General features: G+C 33.4%; 2 protein-coding genes and 1 non-coding gene across 3 annotated transcripts; 2 read left to right on the top strand and 1 right to left on the bottom strand.

The window, feature by feature from the left end:
- Positions 1-3,217: 3,217 nt before the first annotated feature.
- Positions 3,218-5,309, top strand: LOC104219741 (exocyst complex component EXO70H1-like). Its single transcript, XM_009770463.2, has one exon. The coding sequence runs from the start codon at positions 3,377-3,379 to the stop codon at positions 5,285-5,287; it is 1,911 nt and encodes a 636-aa protein (XP_009768765.1). The 5' UTR covers positions 3,218-3,376; the 3' UTR covers positions 5,288-5,309.
- Positions 5,310-11,590: 6,281 nt separating this feature from the next.
- On the bottom strand, positions 11,591-11,697 carry LOC138874231 (small nucleolar RNA R71). Its single transcript, XR_011401275.1, has one exon. It is a non-coding gene; the product is annotated as a small nucleolar RNA R71 (small nucleolar RNA).
- A 637-nt stretch (positions 11,698-12,334) lies between these two features.
- On the top strand, positions 12,335-13,492 carry LOC138874000 (uncharacterized). Its single transcript, XM_070152499.1, has 2 exons — positions 12,335-12,482; positions 12,582-13,492. Exons 1-2 carry the CDS (start codon positions 12,335-12,337, stop codon positions 13,490-13,492), a joined length of 1,059 nt encoding a protein of 352 aa, XP_070008600.1.
- Positions 13,493-17,941: the final 4,449 nt, after the last annotated feature.

Below are 17,941 nucleotides of genomic sequence, written 5' to 3'. Positions count from 1 at the left end.
CAAGTGAGGTAGGGAATTGATCGAAGTTGGTGAAATGCCACTATATATGATTGACATTTTCACTATTTGTGCGACTCCGGCACTGCTACTCTCCTCTTTATAAGAAGAATTGTCTTTTCCAGTTTATGGCATATGCCAGCAATTCTCAGGATACTGCTCATAATTTACATGTGGGCTTACATAATTTAAATGACCAAATCAATGAAATATTAAATGCGCTGAAAATGACTCTCTTTTCCAATTCATTATTATTCGAGACATGAATTTTACTTATTCGATAATGTAAAAAAGTACAAGAGGTTTAAATCCCAGCAAAAGCAAAAGTAGCACGAATATAGGTGACTTACTTTTCTTATTAGTCCGTAAAAAAAAGAAGACATATTTATATATTTAAATTAATTTAACTTTATATTTTTTATTTTATCTTATAAGCCTCAGAAATTGAAAATCTCACAAAAGCTTTTTAAGATCCTAAGTTTTAAAAGTACTTTTCTTTTCTTTTTTTTAAATTTCGTACCGAGTCAAATGATATTTAATTTCTTTCAAATTATATTTGTCCAAGTCTTGGTAGATAATATTACTCGTAACAGATTACCTGATAGAATTAGTCGAGATGTGAATAAGATGACCTAGAAGATATGTTTTGGAAAATATTTTTCAAAAGAGCCCTCATGAAGCGATTGCATGTAATTCATGTGCTTACACTATCTATGAATTAGTATATAGTATATGATATTAGGCTCTGAGTTCACAACTCAAATTAAGTTTGCGTTTTATTCACTATTCCTTTTCAACATACAAGGATACGCGGATAGTGTAGACCTCGATAGAGAGTTCGAGATAGGATAGAGTCATTGTGTGTCTTTAAGATAAGAGGCGGAGCCACAACGTTAACTACGAGTTTGACCGAACTCAGTAAATTCGGTTCAACTCATATAGTTGTCTTAAAATTTTTATTAAATAAATACAAATTATTAATTTAAAACTAGAAATCCCGCTAAAGGAAACCCCGACCCCGAGAAGACTATATTCATGTACAACTAATTCAATAGGACCGGTTATGAACCAAGAACGGATATGAGTACTCATACTCAAGGACCGGCTAGTAAGTAAAAAGAATTACAATCCCCGAACCATAAATTTAAAATGATGGCTCTCCTTCTTTTTAAGATATTCCAGAGAAGAAACCTTTATACATGCACTTCCTTACAAGTGCTTAAGATTGATTGAGAAGATTCAACTTACATTGGTAGCGTAAAAGGCCGTAGGTCGGGGGAGGGGGCCCGGGGAAGGACATAACATAAGGCTATTATTTTCAGAGCTTTCAAGGGTATATATAACCAGAGGCGGATCCAGGAATTGAAATTTATGGGTTCAATCTTTAAGGTTTTTAGTATTAAACCCATTGCGTATTTAAAGTTATGAGTCCATATCTATTATTTGTTATAATTTCAATAAATTTTTACACATAAATTTATACTCGATACCGAAAGTACCGAGTTCAATTGAACCTAGTATATATACACCGCATCCGCCTATGTATATAACATGCACGAACCATTGGTCCCGCTGAAATTCATGACGTACTGGGACGACCTTTTAGTAGTGAGAAAACAACCTTGTTAATTATGAGGAACAAGCTCTTTCTCATTTTAGTAAAGTAAACTAATTAATCAATTTCTCAATAACTTACTTAGGAAATCATAGGCATGCGGCAAAAATCTCTTGTAAATTAAAGCCGTGTTAAGCAATACTCTGGACGTACATGTGTGAACTTACTAACTCCTTAGGCATTTCTTGTATTGAAAAGTATAAGGATATGAAAACGAAATCATATAGAAATTGGATTTTACTCGTAATAACCAATTAGTTGAAGTCAAACAAAGATCTTCTAAAAAGTCTGGTATAGCGATTTTCTTGGACAGATAATTTTGTATATTATTGCAATATAGTTCATATGCCTTATTTGTAAGTTCAAATGCAAAGAAAAGTAGTTTCGTATTCCTTAGATATTGGCTTAGTTGTTGCGAACGGTTTGTTATATTTGACATTTCCTCTTTTCATATTAATAGGCAATTATAAGACTTAAGAAATATTTCCAATTTATCCAAGTTCAAATGTTCAATGCCCCAAGAGTACCCTATTCCATCAAGAGTAATCATATGTTCACATTTTCACATAATTAGGCATATTTATATACATAAAATAACTTATTCCATAGAAAATAACTTATCTCCAACCTTATTCCACATGAGCACCCCAATCTTCTTTCCCCGAAGCTAGGCTAAGTCGAATTATATTAGGTCTCATTGAGACATATGTCATTAGGAATATATATTGATCGAATCAACAATATTCTAACCCCGTGACAAAATCAATATTCTAGGTAATGACATGTTTGTCTCTCACAGAGATTACAAGAACAAAATAAAAAACAAAACTCACCACGTGTATCCATTAATCAATATATGTGAAAAAGTCAAGCCGAGTAAGGGGGTCGTACTCTTTTAATGAAATATTACTTGCATAAGGACGTTTCCATTTCTAAAACTTAATTAAATACGATGAACTGAGACATATGCAACATTAGAATACATAAAAATGTATATACGATTATTTCAAATTCTTGTTAAACAAGGCACGTGGGAATAGGATCCTTATATCATTTTCCAAGAAAAAAACAGCACGTCCAACTAGCAAAAGCTATAGTAAATGCCAAAATGTTTGAATTAGCTCACGATTATGTTAAATTTCCTCATTAGAAAATTATAATAATTCAATTAGGTTGACCTTCAAGAGCCGTCATTTCACAGTAATCCTACATGATTGCCACGTGTCACTCATGCCTGACTTCCAAAGTTCAAGTCCTCAAGATATAATTTTTTTTATTGAATATTTACTCTAATTATGTGTCATCATTACTATTAGGGGTAACATGAGAAAAAATAATTAATTTTGTCTTAACTTCTAAAATAACAAATAATTTGAGATACCTAAATGATGACAAATAATTTGAGAGAAAGTACTTTTTTTTTTTTTTTGACAATCCGCTTAATTTGAATTCACCCGGCAAAGCCAAATAAAGGGAATACTCACTAAAAAGAGTTTTTCAATTCCAAAGTCGTAGCACAATGACTATTTTTGTATGAGTTTAACTTTATATGTATTGAAAAAGTAAATGACCTAATATTGTAGAATTTAGTTAAATAACTCGTTTTCTATTATTCCTCTAGCTATAATATATATATACCCTCTCATCTCCATTAAAACCGATCATAAATCTTCAAACCTAGAGCTGAAATCTTCATTCTTCATTCAAAAATCACACACTAATCATAAATAATTCGATAATACAAGTGAACTGAAGACGTTCGATATGCCGAAAAAAGACCTGAGAAATCTTTGTTGTTCTCCAAAACGTTCATCTGATAGTACTTCTCAATCTACTTCACAATTATCTCCCCCTTCACGTTTCTCGTTTTCATCTTCTCGCCCGAGTTTTTCCGATTCGGTTATGGATCGGACCCTGGAGATGGCGGAGCCGATGATCATGAAATGGGACCCTAACACCACTACCTTCGCCAAAGTGACTTCTCTGTTCTATGAGAATAGAAGAGAAGCCAAGGATTTTATCAAGTGTGTGTATAATCTTCAAAAGGCCATGCACTTTCATTCAACTGAGAATTCGAAATCCGATAAGCTTGTTCGTGCTCAATCTCTAATGCAAATTGCAGTGAAACGACTCCAAAAGGAGTTTTACCAGATTCTATCAATGAACAGAGCTCATTTGGATCCTGAATCCATATCCACCGTGTCCTCTCGAACTTCGATTCGTTCGAGTAGTTCTGATATCGACGATGAGAACGATGATGATCGTGTAATTGCCGGTGAGTCTGTTTCTGAAGTTGAGGACTTTTCTACTGTTGTAATGGCGGATTTGAGATTGATAGCAGAGTGCATGATTTCTTCTGGCTATGGAAAAGAATGTGTGAAGATTTACAAAGTTATACGTAAATCGATCATTGCTGAAGCCATTTACAGACTCGGAGTTGAGAAATTGAGTTCTTCGCAGGTTCATAAAATGGATTGGGAAGTATTGGATCTGAAAATTAAGGATTGGCTTAACGCAGTGAATGTAGCCGTGAAAACATTGTTCAACGGAGAGAGAATTCTCTGCGATCACGTCTTTGTATCAGATGATTCAATAAGAGAGTCGTGTTTTACTGAAATATCAAAAGACGGAGCCATGATTCTGTTTAGCTTCCCGGAAAATGTGGCGAGAAATAGCAAGAAGTCGCCGGAAAAAGTGTTCCGTCTTCTCGATATGTACACCGCCATTGCAGAACACTGGCCGGAGATTGAAGCTATATTTTCTTTCGATTCAGAATCCGTTGTCCGATCTCAAGCGTTGACGTCACTCATCAAGCTCGGCGAATCTATAAGGACGGCGTTAGCTGAATTTGAAATTGCTCTACAGAAGGAATCCTCAAAAACGCCGGTGGCCGGCGGTGGAATCCACCATCTGACCATTGATGTAATGAATTATATCATTTTACTCGCTGATTTCAGCAATGTACTCTCTGATATCCTCGCCGAGGCTCCTCCGCCGGCGAAAGTTCCGTTGCCAGAATCATATTTCGGTATTTCCGATTCAAACGAATCTCCGGCACCGGCGATCTCACTCCGATTCGGTTGGTTAATTCTCGTTCTTCTCTGCAAACTAGACGGCAAAGCGAAGTACTACAAGGACGTATTCCTGGCGTATCTCTTCTTAGCCAACAATCTCCAATACGTCGTTGTAAAAGTCTGTACATCGAATCTCAAGTACTTGCTAGGCGAAAATTGGATAACAAAACACGAGGAAAAGGTCAAACAGTTCGCGTCAAACTATGAACGGCTAGGATGGAGCCACGTCATTGAATCCCTCCCGCGAGAGCCAAGCACATCCATGGCTCCCAACCAAGTGAAGGAGATTTTCAAGAGATTCAATTCGTCATTTGCGGAAGCTCACCGTAAGCATTCTATCTGCGTCGTACCTGATAGTAAACTCCGCGATGATTTAAAAATATCAATCGCGAGAAAAATACTTCCAGTGTATAGAGAATTTTACAATAAATATAGAGGTGCAATAGTAAAAGAGAGACATTCTGCTCATGTTATTAGATTTGCTCCAGAGGATGTAGAGCATCAATTATCTGATTTATTTTTTGAACTGATTATTGAATCAGAAAGTTCTTCATCATTTGAGTTCTCCCCCTCACATACACATCACGGTTGCGATGAATAAAAATGTTAGAGTATTTTTTAGATTTGGTAATGTAATTATGTTGTACATGAAGAAATAATTAGAATTCAAAATCCAATTATTTTGATCATGAAAAGTTATATCATGATGGTATTTTAGACATGTATGCCTTAAGCTATATTGTTCGAACTCTTTAAAAATATCAATGAGTATATATGCGTTAGATACTCATAGTATATTTTTAAAGGATTTGACACAGGTGCAACGATACAACATAGGCTTTTAAGTTTGTTGATTGCCATCCTTGCGAACTTTTCATCTCTACCCATAAAAAGAAAGCAGAAATAAGAAACATAGACGTTATCTGTTATGATGCAATTGTACTACAGCTTAGATGTAACATGCTCGCTCGTTATTGCTTGGATGTAGGGTAAGGGTGTTACATGGGTCGGGTTGACCCGTAACCGGACCGGCCCAGATCGGAAAAAATCGGAACTGGACCGGCCCGGTACATAGGGGCCGAGTGGGGCTGGGTAAGAGGGGTAGAGGGGGTTGGTCCGTTTCAATTTACAATTTACAAGCTTAGATGTAAGCCTTTTTTTTTTAAAATTTAACCTTTTTTCAATTTACAAAATTAACCTTCTCTAAAACTATAAATAACCCCCCCCCCCCTCTTCTTCATTTCTTCACACAACTCTCATTTCTCAATCTCAATTTCTCTCATTCTCCAATTTTCAAGACTTCAAGTCTTCAATTCATCTTCTAATTTTATTTGGCTCTTTTTTCTTGAATTTAATTTATCGTGTTTTATCATTCGGATTTTGAAGTTTGAACAATTGAACTTCAAAATTGAAATACTTGCTTGACGTTTGTTCGTGGTAACATCGGAATTGCGTAATCAAGTGCTCAATTTATTGTCGAATTCGGTGCACTCCCTCCAACTCTTTCTCTTATTTACTATTTTAATTGCATATTTAATTTTAGCTTATACTTTAATTTTTACAATATGTTTAATGCTGCTAAAAGAACATGTAGAAAAGTTACTGGTAGAGAAAATAAAAAAAGAGGTAGTCCTTCAGCATCTGGTAGTAATAGTAATACCCCATTAACATTTACACATGTTTTCGAAACATCGCCTAATGATAATATAGATTATGAACAATTACAAAAAGATTTTGGAATAGAAGATAATGAATTAGGAATGGAAGATGAGATACCAGCTACACCTACCAGTGTTGGAGCTAGTAGTGTTGGAGTTGCTACAAGGGGTGGTGGTCGTGGCACTAGTAGTAGACCACCTGTGGCTCCGACTACTAATCGTAAAAAAAGAAGTAAGGTTTGGAATTTTTTTGAAATAATAGAAGGTACTGATAGAGTTAAATGCAAACTTTGTAAAGGTGATTTTAAACATTTGACTGGAGGAAATTTAGGGGGAACTGAGACTCTTAGTAGACATATGAGAACTGAGCATCCTATAGAATGGGGCGCTGATGGTGATGGAAATCAAACAACTCTTAACCCTACTACTGGAGGTCTTGTGAAATATGATAAAATGAAGGATCGTGAGGAGTTAGCAAAAATGATTGCTTTGGGTTGTCTACCTTTTTCTTTTGCTTCTTCATCATATCTTATTATGTATATTCAAAGGATTTACAATCCTTTATTTAAAGGTATCCCTAGAAGTACTTGTAGAGCTGATATCTTTAGACTTCATGGACAATATCAAACATACATACGTTATTTGTTTAGCCACCTTCCTTGTAGAGTTTCTCTAACTTCTGATATTGGCCATGCTGTTAATGGAAATGATTATTTGACAATTACATGTCATTGGATAGATGATACTACTTGTATGCAAAAATGTATTATCGCTTTTAGATATGATGAAGATCAGAGTCATACTGCTGCGTTTATAAGTAGTACTATTTGTGAAGTTGTTGAATTTTATAATCTCAAGCAAAAAGTTTTGTGTGTGTCTTTTGATAATGCTTCTAACAATAATGCCACAATTTCAATATTAAAACTGCATTTGCAACCACCTCTTGATGAAATTTTTCATGTTAGGTGTGCATGTTATGTTTATAATTTAATTGTTAAAAGTGACCTTGATTTATTTTCAACTGAGATTACTCATGTTAGAAGAGCAGTTGGTGTTATTCAAGGAAATAATAGACAATCTAGAATAAAGGAATTTAAGAATAAGTATGTCCAGTATAACCTTAAACCCAGATTCATGCCAAACGAAATTGTTACTAGATGGAATTATACATATATATTTTTAAAATGTTGCTACAAATATAGATTCCCAATAACTGAAGTTGCTAATGCGCATTGTACTGATCCAAACAGTATGTTAACAACTACTACTTGGGAGGTCATTAATGATGTTGTTAAATTTTTACATAAATTTTATACAGTTACTGTTGAGTTTTCTGGAGCATATTACCCTACTGTTACTATGGATTTAGTACATACAGCTGAAATTTCTTTTCTACTCTTTGAATTTAAGAAGAAAGAAAAGTATAGGGATGTTGAAAAAATGCAAGCAAAGTTCAAAAAATATTTCTTTCTAATTCTTTCGATTTACTTAATTGGTGCTGTTTTAAATTTTTCTATTAAGATGTCTGATTGTCACCAATTAATGAATGTTTTATATACTTATATGGAGATTGGACCAACTGATACCCTAGATTTATATGTTTGTATGAACAAGCTAAATGAATATTTACAACAATTATATAATTATTAAGTAAATGTAATTGATGATGTTGCTCGTACTGTAGGCAATGTTAATCCCACTATGCACTGTACCACTTCTGCTACTATGGATGATGAAGAAAGCCGTGATAATTTTAATATTTTTTCTACATTTTCTAACACTCAAACCAGTAGCAGGAACATTGATGAACTTCAATTCTACTTGCAGAAGCAAAAAGAGCCTCGCACAAAGAAATTTTCACCGTTGGGATGGTGGCATGAGAATGGAAAGCAATTTCCTGTTCTTTTCGCTATGGCTCGGGATATGCTGAATGTGTCAATTTCTACTATTGCATCGGTGAGTGCATTTAGTCAAGTAAGACAACAACTTGGAGACACTCGTCACTCATTGGGAAGCAATGCTTTGGAAGTTTTAGTATGTTTCAGAGATTGGATTAGATCGAAACGAAAAAATCTAGGACGTAAAGATGTTGATAGCCAAAAAGACGAGGAACTTGGAGATATATTAACACATGGTAACCCATCCGAATTTAACACATGGTAACCCATCCGAATTTAACACTCCAGAAGAAGGTCACTCAGTTCATATTGATTATGAAGAACTTACTAACTCAATGCAAAACCTTTGAATTTACTCTTTTTTGGTTAATTTACTTGTTGTCAAATGTAAACCTTTCAATTTGTAAGTTTGAATTTTGAAATAAATGTAGCACTTGCAATTTTATAAGTGTAATATTTTCCCATCTTCTTTGTATTCTTTATGTTAATACTTTGTATTAATATAACTTACAATAGTTATACAAAATACAATAAAAAAATTAAAAAATACACTAAACCCGGCTCGGCCCGACCCCCTCAACCCGTAACCCTTACGGTTCAATTTTTACTCGGATAAACCCGAACCCGTTAAGCCCCACCCCGTAACCGACCCGGACCATAACCTGTACGGGTCCAAAAAATCCCAACCCAGTGCGGCCCGGCCCACCCGTTTAACACCCTTAATGTAGGGTAACAGGAGGGCGGATCGAAAACGTGTAATGAAAAAATGGATAATATTTTTGACTCAATCCATATTTAATATGGATAAAAAATAGGTTAATCGACGTCATGAATATTGATGACTATAAAATATTCATATATTATATACTTAAAAATAAATTATTTTAAATAATATATATATATATATATATATATATATATATATATATATATATAATATGTCAATTATCTGTATTTTCTAATAGTATTTTACAGGAAATAAAAATATCTTGATAAAGCAAATAAATGAATAAAAAGAGAAGCACGAGGCATCATGACAATAGAAGCACGACACATCATGGCAAAAGAACCACGAGGAATCGTGACACTTTATGAGATTTGATTTCTATAAATAGGATGTTTGTGTTGAAAGGGGAGGGAGATTATACGTGCCTAATTAGCCAACTTTTCTCTAGCTTTGGTCTTTACTTCTCTCTTTATCTATTTCATTTTATCTTGTAGTCTTTGAATTTTCTAAGAGTGTTGAGTATTTTAAGAATTTCTTTCTTTGTGAGATTTAAATACTCCATAATGGAGTAATCTCTTTTGTTGGGATAGTTGATGAAGCTCGATAGCGTTATAATATTAATCTCAATTTTACTACATGCTTGACCTGAAACTTTCTAATTATATTTCTATATTGTGCTGGAATATTAGTTTTAATTAATTATTATCACTTCTATCTATTTATTCTCCAAAATTAGTTGTATGTCAATTTTGTAATTCTCACAAAGCAAAATTAATATACGATAACTATTGGGTAAAATAATAGAGTGAGAGTAATTCTTTTTAAGCTATCATTCTAAGTCTGTAATCTTGCTTACTTCCATTCTAATTCTCACGGAGGAGTTGTAGTTGGCAAGATTATTGATTTTTAGTAAAAATTAATTGCAAGAGGTTTTTGCTATCTTTTAGCACAATTCAGGCAAGAAAATTATTTCAGTTTAATCGTCACGAGTCATATATCAATTGATTTACATAACCTCGCGGAGTGTTATTAATTGATTATTTCTTAGTGAGCAAAATATAATTGTATTAGCAATAAACAGTTATTCCTAAGAGAAATACATGTAGAAGCTAAGATTTTATTATTATCACGCTATCGAGTGAATTCAATGATTCCCAACTCTTTTTAAATATAAATCTTCCGAAAGTTATTTTGTTTCAACTTAAGCAATTTAAATTTTCAACAAACAAAACTTCATCAATCTGATTCTCTCAAATAGTAGTAAGAATATTATAAGTTTGTAGCTAGATTCTCCAATCTCTGTGGGACGATATCATAAACTATACTAGAATTTGACAAAGTACGAGTAGCAAAATCTTATACGCATTGGCCTCGTCAAATTTTTGGCGCCGTTGCCGGGGATTGGCACAAGTCTATGTCAGACTAAATATTCTGTTACTAATTTGGAAACTTACTATTAGTATTATTATCTTTGCTATCAATGTTTACTAAATATTACTACTATTACTTTTACTATTACAAGTACTAACATCTTATACAATTGGTATTATCATTTATCCTTTTTATCATCATTATAGCATAGTAGTCACTATTATTAATACTAGTACTACTTGTAATTATATTCTATATTAGTATTATATTATTATTTTCCATCGTTAGTTACTGTTACTACTAACTGATTTCATTTACCATTTTTTTTTCATAACATCTATTGCTAATTAGTACTAATATAATTACTATTATCATATACTACTACTACTATTAATAATAATATTATTATAATAATAATTATAATAATAATAATAATAATAATAATAATAATAATAATAATAATAATAATAATAATAATAATAATAATAATAATAATAATAACTACAACAACAACATTATCATACTACTATTTTTATTTGATCGCTTATTATTTTTGTCATCTTTGTTGTCCTTGTTATTCATCACTTTCTTTTAATTATTTTCTTCTAAGTACTACTACTACCACTTTAGGAGTTAAGTTCAGTTTGTTTTTTTAGAATTTTGAGTAGTTTATGACCCGCTCTTCTATAAAAGAGTTGGTCAATTACGATCCTGAAATTGAAAGAGTTCTTCGATTATGCAGGAAAGGACAAGCATTATCTTCCCAAAGCATAGCTTGTGAAGGTATGAAGAATTAGGAAGTAGAAAATATCAACCCACGCGAAGTACCACCACCAGTACAAATAGAGGATCAATTTGATGAAGTGGCGCTAAGGCCAGCAAACAGAATCCTAAGGGATTATGCTAGACCTGACCGCTTCAACTGTGAATCTAGTGTCAGAAAACCTCCAGTGGCAGCCAACAACTTTGAAATCAAGACTGGCCTGATTCAAACAATTCAACAGTCTTGCATATTCACTGGAGACGCAAGTGAAGATCCACACAGTCATTTAATTGACTTTTTGGAACTTGTTGAAACAACTATGTATAATGGAGTACCTCCTAAAGCTATCAAGTTAAGGCTATTTACTTTCTCTTTAAAAGGATATGCCAAGACTTGGTTGCGAAGTTTGCCACAAGGTTCCATTACCACATGGGATCAAATGACTCAGAAATTTTTAAACAAATATTTTTCCCCTGCTAAAACCACAAAGTTAAGACAGGAAATATCTAATTTCTTGCAGACTGACACAGAGTTAGTTTATCAAGCTTGGTAAAGGTTCAAAGCAATGTTAAGAAAATGTCCACACCACGATATTCCTGAACATATGTAATTGTATATTTTTTATCACGGGCTAAAACCCTCTTCTAGAAATGTGATAGATGCAGCTGCAGGAGGTTCAGTAATGGGAAAAACAACAGAGGAAGCGTTGCAATTGTTGAATGAAATTTCTGAGAATGACATCCAATGGCCATCTGAGCGTATAATTATCAAGAAGGCCGCTACAGTAAATCAGGTTGATGCTTTAAATACACTAACACAACAAATTGTTTCTTTGGCACAAAAGTTTGAAACTTTTCAGGTGAATACACAACAACCAAGCCAATCTGAGGCTTGTGACATGTGTGGAGGAAATCATCAGAACCATGAATTTCAAGCAACCAATCACAATGATGAACATGTCAATGTCATTGGTTACAAGCAGTATCCTTTTGGAAGTTTAATGGCACAGAAACATCCAGGATTTCAATGGAGAAATCCAAATGATGCAGAGAACTCTCAAAGATTCCAGAAGCAACAAATACAGGGTCCACCCGGATATTAGAATCCAAACCATGGTCAATCAAACTTTAGACCTTATCAACAAGCAGGGCCCTATCAGCAAAGGCCTCAACAAGCTCATTCAAGTCTTGATGATCTTCTGTATAAGTATATTAAGGTCACCGATGAAAAGATGGAGAGCCAAAATTCATCCCTCAAAAATTTGGAAATACAGTTGAGCCAATTGGCAGCTCTTGTTTCAGAAAAGATTCAAGGTCCCTCACCAAGCAATACAGAGAAAAACCCAAAAGAGCACCTTACGGCCATCACCTTACGATCAGGTAAGGAGCTTGATGAACCCTATGCAGGCTAGTCAGAACAACAGGTAAATAATGGTAAGAATGTTGAAATACCCTCTGAACCATCTCAAAAGAATGAAGTCAAGAAAAAAGAAGAAAAAAATATTGAAAAATTGACTCCTCTCCCTGTGAATATTCCCTTTCCACAAAAAATAAAAAGAGAAAAGCTTGACAACCAATTTGCAAAATTTTTGGAGATTTTAAAACAAATTCACATCAATATTCCTTTTACTGATGCTTTGTTACAAATGCCTTCATATGCCAAATTTTTAAAGGAAATTTTGTCAAGCAAAAGAAAATTAGAAGAAGTTTCTGTGGTAATGCTTAGGGAAAAATGCAATGTTATACTTCAAAATAAGCTACCACAAAAACTTGGTGATCCAGACAGTTTTACAATGCCATGCACTTTGGGAGGAGTATATTTTGAAAAAGCACTTTATGATTCTGGAGCTTCAATAAATTTAATGTCATTTTCTATCTTTAAAAAGTTAGATCTTGGTGAAATAAAAGACACAAGTGTTTCTCTTCAGTTTGCAGATCAAAGTACTAAGAAACCTAAAGGAATAATTGAAAATGTACTCGTAAGAGTAGATAAGTTTGTTTTCCCTGTAGATTTTATAGTACTTGAAATGAAAGAATGTCCTAATGAACCAATAATTTTAGGTAGACCATTTCTTGCTACAGGAAGAGCAATTATAGATGTTCATCAAGGACAATTAATTTTAAGAGTTGATGAAGAAAGAGTCATATTTGATATGCAAAAGATACTAAGATATTCAGGATATGAAACATCATCTTCATGTTTTTTAATTGACATGATTAGTTATCTTACAGATGAATTCAAAGATGATCAATTAATTCCAGATTCAATGGAAAGATGCTTGATCAAATCAGGCACCACACATGACGATGATCCCACCATCAGAAAAGAAGTTGAAATATTTGACAAAGATTCAGAAGAGGAAGAGATGAAATCCGAAAAAGTTCAATAAAATATTGAACTCAAAACTCTCCCTTCTCATTTGAAATATGTTTATCTTGAGCAAGAATTATTTCCAGTAATTATTTCATCTTCTCTTACTGCAGAGCAAGAAAATAGTTTGATTAAAGTATTGAAAGCACACAAAGGAGCCTTGGGGTGGACTGTAGAAGATATTAAAGGGATTAGTCCGGCTATTTGTACACACAAAATCCTTATAGAGGATAGCTACAAGCCAATAGTCCAACCGCAAAGAAGATTGAATCCAGCAATGCAGAAAATAGTGGAAAAGAGATCGTAAAGCTGTTGGCAGCAGGTATTATATACCCCATTTCTGACAGCCCGTGGGTAAGTCCCGTTCAGGTAGTACCAAAGAAAGGAGGTATGACAGTTATAAAAAATAAAAATAATGAGCTCATACCTACCAGAACTATTACAGGATGGAGAGTCTGTATTGATTACAGACGTCTCAATGATGTCACTAGAAAAGATCATTTTCCTTTGCCATTTATTGATCAAATGTTGGAAAGAATTGCAGGATATAGTTTTTACTGTTTTCTTGATGGCTATTCAGGATATAATCAGATACCAATTGCACCAGAAAATCAAGATAAGACAAGCTTCACATGCCCTCATGGAACATATGCCTATAGGAGAATGCCATTTGGTCTGTGCAACGCCCCTGCTACATTTTAGCGTTGCATGTCGGCAATTTTTGCTGACATGACTGACAAATTTCTTGAAATTTTTATGGATGATTTTACACTATTTGGCAAAACATATAAGGATTATCTTAACCATTTGACCTTAGTTCTTAAAAGATGTGAAGAAACAAACTTAGTTCTTAATTGAGAAAAATATCATTTTATGGTTACAGAAGGAATTGTTTTAGGACATAAAATCACTACTAAAGGGATAGAAGTTGATAAGGCAAAAATTAATCTTATAGCAAGATTACCCCCTCCCACAACTATGAAAGGAATTAGAAGCTTTCTAGGTCATGCGGGTTTTTACAGACGATTCATAAAAGACTTCTCAAAGATTTCAAAACCGCTGACTAACCTCTTGATAAAAGACACTAAGTTTGATTTTTCAGGTGACTGTGTAAAAGCATTTGAAACCCTTAAGGAAAAGTTATCAACTGCACATGTAGTTGTGTCCCATGATTGGAACCAACCTTTTGAGGTCATGTATGATGCTAGTGATACAGCAGTTGGAGCTGTTTTAGGGCAAAGAAGGGATAGGATTTTTTGTCCCATTTACTATGCTAGTAGGACATTGAGTGAGACACAAGTGAATTATGCCACGACAGAAAAAGAGTTACTAGCAGTAGTGTTTACTTTTGATAAGTTTCACTCCTATTTGATAGGAACCAAAGTCACTGTTTTTACTGATCATACAGCTTTAAAATACATCTTAGCTAAGAAAAATGCTCGACCTAGATTATTAAGATGGATTTTACTTCTGCAAGAATTTGACATTGAGATAAAGGACAAAAAGGGATAGAGAACCAAGTAGCTGATCATTTGTCTAGATTAGAAAATCCTCCCCTTGAGTTTAATAAGATAAAAGAAGAATTTCCTGATGAACATATTTTTTCATTTGACACAATTGTGACTCAACCACCTTGGTTTGCAGATATCGCAAATTACTTGGTTGGAAAGTGGATACCGCAAGATTACTCTTACCAGCAAAGAAAAAAGCTTATATCTGATGCAAAGTATTATCTGTGGGATGAACCTTACTTATTCAAAAATTGTGCAGATAATATCATTAGAAGGTGTGTACCTGAAGAAGAGATGAATAAAATTCTATATCATTGTCATAATAGAGCAATTGGAGGACATTATGCAGCAAATCGAACAGCTTTTAATGTTTTAGAAGCCGGATTCTTCTGGCCCACACTCTTTAAAGATGCCCGAGCATATGTAGCACAATGTGACAGGTGTCAGAGAACAGGTAATATCACCAAGAGAGATGAGTTGCCACTGCAATCAATACAGGTATGTGAAATATTTGATATTTGGGCAATAGATTTTATGGGTTCTTTTCCTTCTTCTCACTCTTTTGAATATATCCTTGTGGTTGTGGATTACGTGTCAAGATGGGTTGAATCCATCCCTACAAGAAAGAATGATGCTCGTACAGTGTGTAATTTTCTTAGAAAAAATATTTTTACCAGATTTGGCACACCGCGAGTCATCATTAGTGACCAAGGAACTCATTTCATCAATAGGCAATTTTCTCTTTACTGTCAAAATATAATGTGACTCACAAAACAGGAACACCATATCATGCTCAAACTCAAGGGCAAGTTGAGGTTTCCAACCGCGAGTTAAAAAGAATTCTTGAAAAAATGGTTGGAATCTCAAGAAAAGACTGGGCTTTAAAATTAGATAATGCATTATGGGCGTACCGAACGGCTTTCAAAATGCCAATTGGAACATCTCCACATATATTAGTGTCACACCTCCTTTTTCCGGCACCGCGAGGTGCGTAGGGAGTTTTTTCCAATTAAAGGACAGTCGAAACGGGATTGGTTTAATTATTTCAGAGTCGCCACTTGGGAGATTTAGGGTGTCCCAAGTCACCAATTTTAATCCCGAATCGAGGAAAAGAATGACTCTATATTACAGTCTGCGTACCAGAAATCCGGATAAGGAATTCTGTTAACCCGGGAGAAGGTGTTAGGCATTCCCGAGTTCCGTGGTTCTAGCACGGTCGCTCAACTGTTATATTCGGCTTATTTATCTGATTTTTAATACAATTATGAACCATGTGCAAATTTTATCTTTTACCGCTTTATTATTATAATTATTATTTTTTAGGAATATGAACATCGCTTAAAACATATCTTTGGATTGTGTCACATGAAATGCACCCACAATACGAAACATATTTTATTTGATGTTTTAGGATTTAGATTTGGGTCGCATGAAATGCGCATCCGAGTTTAAGAAGGTAAAATTAATTAAATCGCGCCTAAAGAGTTTAACGCGTCATTATCTTTGGGGAAGGAAGTGAAATTCACTAAACAATCCATCCCAAATTCTAAGTAATTTTTTTTAATAATTAAATAAATAAATGAGATTGGAGAATCCTATACATTTGTATTATTTACATCTATTTATTTTTAGCGAAATCCTTTAATAATATCCTTTAATGACTACCTTTTTATTATTACTAAGTTTTTTTTTTATAAATATAAAATCAATATCTACATTCTTGAAAATGACATATTAAATAGAAGAGAAAAACAAATATTAGCAGAAAGTAATAAAATTATAATCATAGATACAACATGGAATTATCGAAAAGTAAAAAATAAAAATAAAAAAAACTAATTATCCCATAGTTGGATTAAAATTCAAATTATTAGTAAGACTTAAGCTTATTGAAACTAATTATTTACAAATACTGAAAATTGAAAGAAATAAAAATAAAAACTTGAGTACTAAATCATATTTCTAAAAAATTAAACAATTTAACATTAACTAACTTTGTTTTAATTCATCATGTCCTAATACTTGTTTGCAAATTAATTCATGTTATAACTGAAATTGACTACATGATTCGGATTAACTTATCGTTGACGAAAAAACCTTATGAATAAGGAACTTAGTTAATTTTTGCCAAACTGATTCAATAACGTCATTTTTACGTTATTTCTTCTATTTTTTTTTATTTAAACAATTTTAATTAATAATCAGGTTTAAATATATTTCCTAATAATCTGGTAAAGACGTTATTTAATATTTCGCTATAATATGCCTAGTTATGCCGATGACAGTGATTTACGGAATAATAATACATGAATAACCTAAATACAATACAAAAAATTAAATTAAACTAAATTAAAAATTTAACACTCCATTCTTCATTTCAGCTTACAAAATGCCAAAATTACAGTTGTGTACCTGATATTGTCAATATAAGAAGAAGAAAGTCAGCAACGTAATACGTAACACAGCAACAACAACAATAACCAGCAATAACCAGTCAACGAAAATCCCAGTGACAGCTTTGAAAAATTCAAAATAAAATCCAGGAATGCCGAAAATAACAGACAGAAACCAAGGGAAATTTTCAGATTTAAGACAGGCTAGTTAATCTTCAACCCTTAATTTCTACACCTGTATACCAGAATATTTATCAGGTGTGTACTACTTTCTCTTCTAATTTTCAATTTTTTTCTTTGTATGTTTTTCTTTTCTTCAGAGTTTCAATTTTTTTTTCGGAATAAATGTTCAGCTTTTTTTTTCAATCTTTTTTTTTTCTCTCTGTATTTTTTCTCTCTGTGTATTTCTCTCCCCTCTTGTGTTTCTGATTTCAAGACTTCTTATAACCCCTCTCATAAAATCTTTCCATTAATTAAAATCAACCCATTTTCTCTACCAAACCCATTATCTTCCCACTCATTCCCATTATATTAAATAAACATATCACACCCCCCCATTATATT

This window comes from Nicotiana sylvestris, chromosome 7, assembly GCF_000393655.2.
Source record: "Nicotiana sylvestris chromosome 7, ASM39365v2, whole genome shotgun sequence".
Classification (NCBI taxonomy): Eukaryota; Viridiplantae; Streptophyta; class Magnoliopsida; order Solanales; family Solanaceae; genus Nicotiana; species Nicotiana sylvestris.
The sequence above is the reverse complement of the archived record's forward strand: the minus strand, read 5'-3'. Positions and strand labels throughout refer to the sequence as shown.

Coding starts and splice junctions, on each gene's coding strand:
- LOC104219741 (XM_009770463.2), top strand. CDS start 3,377: ATGCCGAAAAAAGACCTGAGAAATCTTTGTTGTTCTCCAAAACGTTCA.
- LOC138874000 (XM_070152499.1), top strand. CDS start 12,335: ATGGAGAGCCAAAATTCATCCCTCAAAAATTTGGAAATACAGTTGAGC. Junction 12,483..12,581: donor GGCCATCACCTTACGATCAG/GTAAGGAGCTTG, acceptor AAAAGAATGAAG/TCAAGAAAAAAGAAGAAAAA.